This window comes from Augochlora pura, chromosome 6 (genome assembly GCF_028453695.1).
Source record: "Augochlora pura isolate Apur16 chromosome 6, APUR_v2.2.1, whole genome shotgun sequence".
Lineage (NCBI taxonomy): Eukaryota > Metazoa > Arthropoda > Insecta > Hymenoptera > Halictidae > Augochlora > Augochlora pura.
This window is the reverse complement of record NC_135777.1, coordinates 7,800,533-7,810,694: the sequence shown is the minus strand read 5'-3', so window position 1 is coordinate 7,810,694 and position 10,162 is coordinate 7,800,533. Positions and strand designations below refer to the sequence as shown.

At 36.3% G+C, this 10,162-nt stretch overlaps 2 protein-coding genes across 2 annotated transcripts in view; both read left to right on the top strand.

Annotated features, from left to right (window-relative positions):
• Positions 1 to 7,942, top strand: part of LOC144471504 (uncharacterized) — a 26,266-nt gene extending 18,324 nt beyond the window's left edge. Inside the window, exons 2-3 of the mRNA XM_078183607.1 lie at positions 5,504 to 5,720; positions 7,377 to 7,942. Coding sequence (XP_078039733.1) covers positions 5,504 to 5,720; positions 7,377 to 7,417 — 258 coding nt within the window. The 3' untranslated portion in view covers positions 7,418 to 7,942. The remainder of the gene's footprint in view (positions 1 to 5,503; positions 5,721 to 7,376) is intronic.
• The window catches only part of LOC144471411 (uncharacterized), a 120,104-nt gene that overhangs the window by 63,023 nt on the left and 46,919 nt on the right, over positions 1 to 10,162 (top strand). The gene's annotated exons all lie outside the window — the stretch shown is intronic.

The following is a 10,162-nucleotide window of genomic DNA, read 5'->3' as shown; positions in this document are numbered from 1 at the left end:
ACGGCCAGTCCGCGAACCAAACCTATCCCCCAGGTGGCGACCCGTTGATGCAAGAGGCAACGGCCAGTCCACGAATTCCTTACTAAGGTGGCGACCCGGTGATGAAAGAGGCATCGGCCAATCCACGAAACCTTTTACCTTTACACCTGGTGGCGACCCGTTGATGAAAGAGGCAACGGCCAGTCCACACCTACCCTACCTTTACACCTAGACGGCGACCCGTTGATGAAAGAGGCAACGTTCAGTCCGTGAAATATCCCTACACCTAGGTGGCGACCCGTTGATGAAAGAGGCAACGGCCAGTCCACGCAATTTCCTACTAAGGCGGCGACCCGTTGATGAAAGAGACATCGGCCAGTCCACGAATTCCTCCCAAATTTCCGCACAAACTCATTTACCTCCGGCCACGTGTGCAGTGGCCCTCGGCTCGTAACACTTTAAACAAACCATCATTGGTCTATTCGATGTAGCATTCACCGGCCCGAATACTTGTTCTCCATAAAAATTTAAATTGCCCAATGTAAATACCATTAATTACCAATCAAAACTTGGATTCTTAACCATCTACCGTCGAACGCTACACAGTGTGCAAGGACGCACAAAAACTAACCAAAACATTTTTCAAAGTAAAGGATTATAATCATTTGAGTAACGATATCATTAAGTTATAGTTCAAATTATAAGGAACAATAAAAATTTGACTGAAAAATTAAATGATTAATGAATGTCATCAGCTGATGCATCTAAGTATTCTTTACATAGGAGTATTAACCTATTTATGTTAAAAAATTTATGTTTCCAAATTATTATTTGGAAATCCCACGAAACTTCCGTGGTAATATAAAAAACGACATAAACAACGTAGGATGACAATAACAGTAATAGTTTATTAACACTGCCGTCGGCGCGTATCTTACAACTTCGCTCTGCGCCGACAGCACTAATTCAGACCACTTCGCTTGTTGCCGGCCGTTCTTAACGTTATCGGGAGATTATAAATTGTCAAGTTTTACTAATCTAATCGTTACTTCTCACGAGTTTTCAAAAAAGAGAGAAATCCGATTTTGAAAAAAGGGAAATAAAGAAAGGTAAAATTCTATCTAAAGACAAATCTATGAATGCGATAATGGTTTAACATTTGTATGCAGCTGTAGGTTATAACGAAATAAACAGATAAAACTTTAGTAAAGTAATGGCTTTTCAGAGAACTGCCTGCTATGGATAGTTTTTCTGTAGAATATAAAACTGATGGGCCGCGATTCCTTATAAGCGGAACACTCGCTGTGTAGCCAATTTTCAGATGCCATATTCAACCAATCTTTATTAGAATTATGAACCGGTCTACAACACAAACCTCGAAAGTAAATCAAAAGGATTTAAGCGACCGGGAACACACTCAGCTATTTTTTATCCGACTATTTACGTATTCCTAGTGAATCTCTTTGATCCAAATCGAAATTACCACAATTACGGTCTCTGCGCGTCCATGCTGGACCTGTGAAACATTTGGTCCTATAGAGAATTTTAATTCCCTTGAAACTTAAAGATTCGACAATTGACGCTGTTAATGTAACTTTGTTCATTGTAGCTAACGACTGTTTCGACAAGAAGCTTAATTCGAGTTAGGCGCGCACTCAACTTTATTGACGAGCAACTCAATGTATTCCCTACTGCCTGCCACTTATGTGTGTGTTGTCTCACAAAATCTCTACATAAATGTTAGTTTAAAAAAAAACATACCGTAAGAAAGTTCTTTATGGGTCCGAATTGACCCAGTGTCCGCTTTGCACGTATCTGCGTCAAGATCGACTTTCCGAGGATTGAACCGAATTTAATTCAAAATAAGGAATGAATCTATCTAATGCCATTCATATAATATTTTTCCTTAATGATATGGCTTAATTATGATATAATTAAGCCATTTCATCGAAATAGTAACTAACTTATCGTCCACCTTTTACATCTAAAATGTTTGGCGTGAGTGCCTTGACTATTTCGAAAATTATAAAAAATATAAAAAAATATTTATAGAAATGGAATATTACGAAGAGGCAATTTTGATGTCATTAACAGACTGCGGAAGTTTAGGTAATTGAATATTTAAAAGAAACAAATTATAAATTTATTTGAGGTATTCCGCTTCGAAAGGTGCACAAATACTTTAAGACCCCCCCCCCCCCCCCCCCACCCAACCCAATAAAGAAATAGTATACAACCGTAAACAAAATAATTTTTCTAACATTAGTTCAAAAGGATCACATTACGAGAAAATGTGCTGGAAAATGTTTGCAAATGTTGTAACCGGTTGGGATATGTAAAATGTGAACTAACATGTGTGGACATCTTTTAAAAATGAAATAACTGTTCCAAAAGGAGATTAATGAATTTGGTCAAGCCCGTGTACAGTAATGATTCAGTTCCTGTCGCCAAGTAGGAATCGAAAGTCGTCACGAACTGAATCCGAAGACATGATTATCGATCGTCGCGGCTCGCCTTTGTATTTGGGGACATCTCATAAAAGAAAGAGATGGAACGAGACTCGGGGCGAGCGAAACTACATTGTAACCTGGAGAGGCAGCCGCCGCATGCCGGTGTAGATTACTATGAATACATACATTGTAACGCTAGCATAAAAACGATTACTTAACTTTCTTATTTCCAATTTTTTATACATGAAAATTTGTTTAATATATTGGTCAGATTTTTCCAATTAAAATGATACCAAACACGACATATTTTACACAGTATTTATTCATTATACGAATCAAGTATTTTATTTTATTTACGAAAAAAACATTAAAAAAACCGATTCGTAATTATAAAAGAAGTATTAAAGTCAAAAAGAAGTATTAAAGACAATGCTATATATGGTATTGTGTAATTCGAGCGACAGCAAGTGTAGCCTTCTCTACACGCCATCGGCCACACGGTGGCGACAGAAACTGAATCAAATCGGACACGCAATCGCGACAGGAACTGTAAGCATCGCGACGACTTCGACGCGGTAGGTTTTCAGATGGCTTCGATTTCGAGAAAAGTATAGATATTAATTTCGATTTTGAGATAGTAGATGTAAAGACTGACTCGATTTCGAGACGATAGGTGCAAATATTCCCTCGATTTCGAGACGGTAAGTATAGAAAATCGCTTCGAGGTCGCGACCGCAAGTGAATCAATCGGACACGCATTCGCGACAGGAACTGTAAGCATCGCGACGACTTCGATGCGGTAGGTTTTGAGATCGCTTCGATTTCGAGACATTTAGAATTCTACGCGTTTGACGGAAAGTGTGGCGGAACAATTTACTGTATTTTTTCCATCAATCCTGGAATTTGAAGGGGCCTTGGAGTAAGGATGGTTGAACAGTGAGAAGCTGTTTAGATACGAGCTCGTCGAAACTCAGCACCGATAACGAAAAAAATGGTTTGCAGATTCATAGAAAGATGGTTTAATTGCTAATTATTAATAAATTGGTAATTTGCTATGGGAAATCGTCCAGGTCAACCTCCTACGGTTTCGGTACCGTTGCGTACACGACCAGAATGATCCTTCGGATTATCCCGGTTTACGGCACGTTCTGCCTGTAGGCTTTTTCGAAATGCTATTATGAAATTCTCTTAGAAATCTTAACTTTGTGACACGTCACGGTTATTGAAGAAAACGGTAAAATTATGTCATGTTTAGTCTCATTTTAATCAGAAAATTATCAGCAATATGTTAAAAAGAAATTCAGTTTTAAAATTTTAAAATTAAAAAAGTTTTGTTATAGTATTATGAGTTGTCTTCCGGGAATTAGAGTCAAAGGACACACGTGTTCATCGACTCCGTCGAACTTCGGCATCGGCGTAGCGAAGAAATCGATAAATTACAGTGGCGTAGGAATAGCACCGCGACAGGAGTAGAACCGAAAAATTGCGACAGAAATCGAAACATTACTGTAATTGGATGGAATGGAAAATGAAACAAAAAAACACATCTTTCAACTATTTTTTCTGAGCATACAGTTAAAATTTAAAACAGCGCATTTTTCAGGTCTCGGCGACTTATACGCGTACTACAATAAAATCTTCGCCGAAAACTCTGGGAAACTCAGTGATTTTATCATCTTTTAATGACTGTCTCTTGTCGCTGCGATAACCGATTTCGGTGAAACTTTCAGCAGGTGCATATGCATTATGTAATAAAGTACCGGGAATTTCTCATTCTAAAGTTCTGCGACGCACGTATCGAAACAATTTTTTGTATGAACTAGACACTACCATACTCCATTGTGACGCAGAATATGATCGCGATCCATTAACGGCTGCGTTTAAAACAGCTGTTCGTGTCAGTCGACCTCAAACATGTGCTGTAGTTTTTACAATGGAAAGAACAGTCGAGCAAAGAATTCGTTTTAATTTTTCCAATTTTCACAATATTTTTCGTGCCAATTTTCAGTGACTCCTACGTTCGTGAAATACATCATAAAGGGAAATGAAGATGATTTTGTGAAATGAAGTGAAATTTCTCGTTAATTATTGCGTTTAGGTCTAATGAAGGTCAATACTTTGTTACTCAATATTCGACACTTCCATATTTCGGCGTACAAGACACTGTATTCCATTGAAGGAAAAACAAAGTTGACCTCCAAATCTCAGATATGCATCCACTTAGAAAAAAATAAATACACTACATAATATACACGTATAAGCAATGCAACTTTTGTATAGAAAACTTTTTCGTACAACACGTTCTTTGGAAGTTAAAGAGGTGTGCAAGTTGCGTGAAACACTGCATGTACGCCGGTCATTTACACTGACGAAAACTCCTCGTGACGAAGGTCCTTACAGTATCAAAATCATTCAAAATTGAATAAAAACCCAAAAGCTGCGTCAAAGATACTAAAGAATTATGGTCAGGCTAACTGGTTTCTTTTATTATCGTGATGTTATTCATTCGGAATTACTTCCGGACTGTCAAACGGCCAATAAAGAATATTATTTGAGCGTCGTAAAGCATTTGCCTGAAAATATTCGTCGAAAGTGGCCTTTGCGTGAAAACAAGCGTTCACATGGCACTGTAATATGAATGTTTCAAATTACGCAATTAAGTCTTACATGCGAAGATGAAATTCTTGTTAAGTTCCTGTTTTATTACATTTTGCGGTCGATTGGTGACTCTAAAGAACCACTAAAAATTGTCATGCCACGTTTCAAAATAAATTTTATCAAATTGATTTATATTCAAAAAATTGTTCAGGACTGTTAACTGTATCATGAGCCACAAACTTCAATTCCCTAATGTATATAAATGTATATAATATATTTAAAATGAAAACTCTATAAGCCAGAAAAAATACTTTGGATTTTGAATTAAAATGGCTTCGACTGCGAAGTGAAATGTGCATTCAATTATAATTTTACCATATCAGATTTCAATATATCGACTATGATATATAATTTTTGAATAATGGTTTGGTTCCACAGTACTTTACATTATTAATATCATTATATTTTATGTTTAGGTACTATTACGCGGTGGCGAGAAGGTGCAAGATGACCAGCGTGGCCTTTTCAATTACGAGTTTGATAGTAAGATTTATAAGAGTCGGCTACGGCTGCGAAGATGGCTAATAGGCATTATAGTATTTCTGCTGACGTCTTTGGTCATCATAAACACCTATACCACGGACCAATTTCCGGCCGCGCACTTCGGAACTGTCCTCAACATCACTTCTCAAGGTATGTACTGTTTTCTATTTTGCCAATGTACAGAATATATAAAAATTATACCTCCCCCTTCCAAATAACATTATTTTCGTCTTCTTTTCACTTAATTCCATTTTGTTTTCTTCCGCGAACCTTTCCAGCAATTTTAGCATTTCTCCCAGTCCTTCAACATCATCCGCAAGTAGAACAATATCGTCAACGAACTTCAAGACAAAAACCTTTCTCCAAACGATCACTGTACCTCCTATATTCCTTCTCCTCACCTCATTCTCCAAAACGTCTATATACACATTAAAGAGAGTCGGGCTAAGGGGGCACCTCTGCCTGACTCCTTTCCCCGTTACAAATTTCTCCGATAACCCCTTCGCCGTTATCACTTCGTTTAAGGTCTCCCTATATATGCCGTTTCAATCCATCTCACAATTTTTCCTCTGAGTCTCAACCCCTCGATTTTTCTTATCAGTATATTTCTGTCTATTTTGTCAAAGGCAGCCTTAAAGTCGACAAATGCCACGTATAACTTTCCTCCTTTCCTTTTCAATTTATTCCCTATCATAGTATTCATAAATAGCTGATCTCTGGTTCCTCTTTTCTCTCTAAATCCTTCCAGTTCCTCACCTAGTTCGTTGTTCTTCTCAATCCACTTTCTCATTCTCTTACCTATTGTTTTCATTATTACCTTGTACCCTATGTCCAATAGGACCCCCCCCCCCCCCCCCATAGTTCCCTGCCGTACTTTCCTCCCGCACTTTATGAATCGGGTATATTCTTGCCAGATTCAATTCTTTCTTCGTCCTGCTGTTCATCCGTGAACCGTTCATTGCTCTATGTCAAGCTTTCACTGTTTCCTCGAGTAACTCCTTGATGAACTCTATTTTCAACCCATCCTCGCCTGCTACATTATTTTCTATTACAACGTGTAATACTCATCAGGATTAACAAAAGTCTGAATGGAACTTTGGCATAAAAAACGATGTTAAAAATAACATATAAAAATATGTCACGATTACCACACCCAAAACCGTGGTACCTACTGTAGGTACAGTAGGCACCTACTGTGGTTTGCTAATACTACTTGTGTATCCTGTGCATTCCCGCGAAAGATCATTTTAGGAAATGATATTTAAATGAAGCTCTTAATTCTAAACCTACCAAGTATTAAGAGTGACTAGCATGTGTTATTTTATAAAACCGGGACGACTGAATTTATTTAAACATTTCGCCAATCTTATTTTAATGTACGTTAGGATTAAGAAATATATTCAACCATTCCCCTTAAAAGCGTCTTTATAATGTCAACAATCTTAAAATTAAAAGTACGAATGAGATCAAAATAACCGATATGGCAGGTTTAGTGTTAAACGACGTTAATGTCAATTTCTGAAATGATTCTATTTGCTGCAGTTCCGCATAGTATTCCCAAAACTTCGAGCTAAGAACATGTGAGATTTTCAACTTGAATCAGATGCTTATTCCCACAAAGCTAGTTAATGATTCAATTTTTGAACTATATAGCAGTAGAAAACAATTTTCATTCATACAGTCAGTCCCATAAGTATTCGTACCCTCATTGCTTATAAGAGAAATCTGGTGAAATCAAGGAATGCATGTAAAATTTTGCAATAAACTTTTTATTATCTTATTTAATATTTTTGGTTGTGACGGAAGAGGAAAAGTTTGGAGAAAGCCTAATACAAAACTGGAATTAAAAAATTTGCAACCAAATGTAAAACACGGCGGAAGCTCCGTGATGGTGTGAGGCTGTATGGCGGCATCCGGAGTGGGTAAACTTGTCTTTATCAATGGAATTCTGGATAAGATAAAGTATAAAAATATACTCGAAGAAAATCTGCTCTCAAGTGCGATTAAGCTTGGTCTGGAAGATGACTACTATTTTCAACGCGACAAGGACCCGAAGCATACTGCTCACATTGTCCGTGAGTGGATACTTTTTCACGTTTCTCATTTTTTACACACACCTCCTCAGAGTCCAGATACAAATCCTATAGAAAATTTATGGGCGGAGATAGATAAAAGACTACGCGAGCATGAAATTTTCAATAAACAAATTTTGGAAGTTTGGAATAGTATTGAACCAAATATTACGTTAAAACTGGTGGAAAGTATGCCAAATCGATTAAACAATATAATAAGGCAGAAAGGTGGACCCACTAAATGCTAGAAAATTAATAAAAAGTAAAAAAGCGATTCTAATATGCGATTTTTGGACAAAATCTACACTGATACGAATACTTTTGTGTACTGTTATTACGTACTATGAGGAGTAAAATCAATATATTTTTGTTATTAGTTAATAAATTTTATTATAATTTGGTATAAATAAACTTTATGCATGTGTTCATTCATAATAAAAAGTTTATTGCAAAATCTCACACGCGTCCCTTGATTTCAACCTCTTATAAGCAATGAGGGTACGAATACTTATGGGACTGACTGTACGTGTGTATATGTTAAAATCATAGTGGAATAAGACACATTTACCATGATTTCGACTTCTGTTTGAAAATGTAATGTTGAATGTATATACATGCCAGAATGGTAAAATAGTAAGTGAGACATATTATATTGCTATAAATTACCATAACTCTAAATTGTCTTAACAATAAACTTGGTCAGTAAACAAAAACATACCTTGTTTCTCACAATGAGGAAAAAATCACTATGGGTCTAACCCATTCACATGTTTGTCATATACGCATCAGAGTATCAAATGCCGTTTGAAATTTTCTCATAACGAGACTAATTACTGGTATATATCTAGACCTTTAATGAATTTTCATGCTTCATAATAACCTAAAGTTTATCCTTCAATAAACCACTTTCATAAAATGAAATAATTCAAAACCTTTTGCAGTTAAATCTAGTGCTTCTTTCCTCAATATATCTTAAATCGTTATCATGTTATAATCGTTATCACGAGAGAGGTAGAAAAAATTGCAATAGTCATCGAAAGGTCTACTTTAACAAGATTCATGGCTTCAAATAAAATAGCAGCTCTAATACCGTATCGAAAAATTTTGCTCGTGTTTGCAAGATTTTAAGATCTTTTAACTTGTCGAGAAATTGTTATCAACTATCACCGTAAACAATGTTAAGATTAGCATTCTCCTTAAAATTAATACTATACGACTTTCAATGCAATTCCTCATTGTTAATACTAAAAACAGAAAAAGCAACATATTATCTGAGAAAGAATAAAGTATGTACAGAATCAGTTACGGCATTTCCTAGTTAACTGTATATATGTAAGTGATAATATAACTCTTAACACTTTGCTATCCGCACGTCTTCTTTTCTTCGCTTGGCGCCGACAGCACTAATTCAAATTACTTCGCTTGTCGTCGGCCATTTTTAAGATTATCGGGAGATTATAAATTGTCAAGTTTTACTAATCTTATCGTTAGTTCTCAGGAGTTTTCAATCCTGTCTCCTTATTTTCATGAAATTTCGAAAATATACAGATGTAAATAAATGTAAAATTTGTTTAATTTGCATATTTCTTTATTTATATTTTCTTTGGTAATTACTCAATATTTCTCTTTTAGATGATGCGATGCAAAACAATTTCTAAGATACAACGCAACTCCACAAGACTTGCACATTGTTGTCTTTCTGTTTTTTGTTTTTGGAACATGCGTGGCAGTTTTTGCGTTTTCGTTTGTTAGTTTCGGAAATGAGAATTGGCTGATGTTGCTTTAGCTAACCGGAAAGTCTGTCGATCGCATCGTGATGGGACGCACGCGATGCAGCAGCAACCTCCGAGGTTTGCTCAGGTGCACGATCTTTTATCCACGATTCAAACACTTTCAATAAAATATCATGAAATCGGAGATTCTAGTGTTCTTTTGTGGTACATGGACAGGGGTATATAGAAACCTTCTTTGATCATTTTATATTTTTTCTGTATATAGAGTAGTAACTCAGAAATTGGTCTGCCTGATCCACCTCCTTCATGTATTTAGTACAGTCCATTATACTTTCATATTTTTTATTGTGTAATTGGTTTTTCCATCGTATTAATCGAATTCATCAAATGAATGAATTTATCGAATTCATCGCAACAATTATAGCTTCTCTTTCATCTGCCATGGTGAAAGGGCGCGAGTACTTATAAAAACAAAAAACTTGCTGACGTGTGTAACATATTATTATTTACACAAAATAACAACAGAACACCATGTCATATTTGGCGGTACCATGCGCACGATACCAACGCGGTGTCGCCGGCCGTTGAGCAATATTTTGCGCGTTACACCACTGTGGTGTTGCCGGACGACATAGTGTTAATACACAGAACTGTATGGAAATATAAGTACAAATATAACGTTCTACTATAAGTATGAAAGTTATTTCTACTTAACAAACTTAGTAAATTCGCATTATTTATTATTCGCTTTAGAAGGTCAATATTCAGAGTGTTTGGAAATTATACA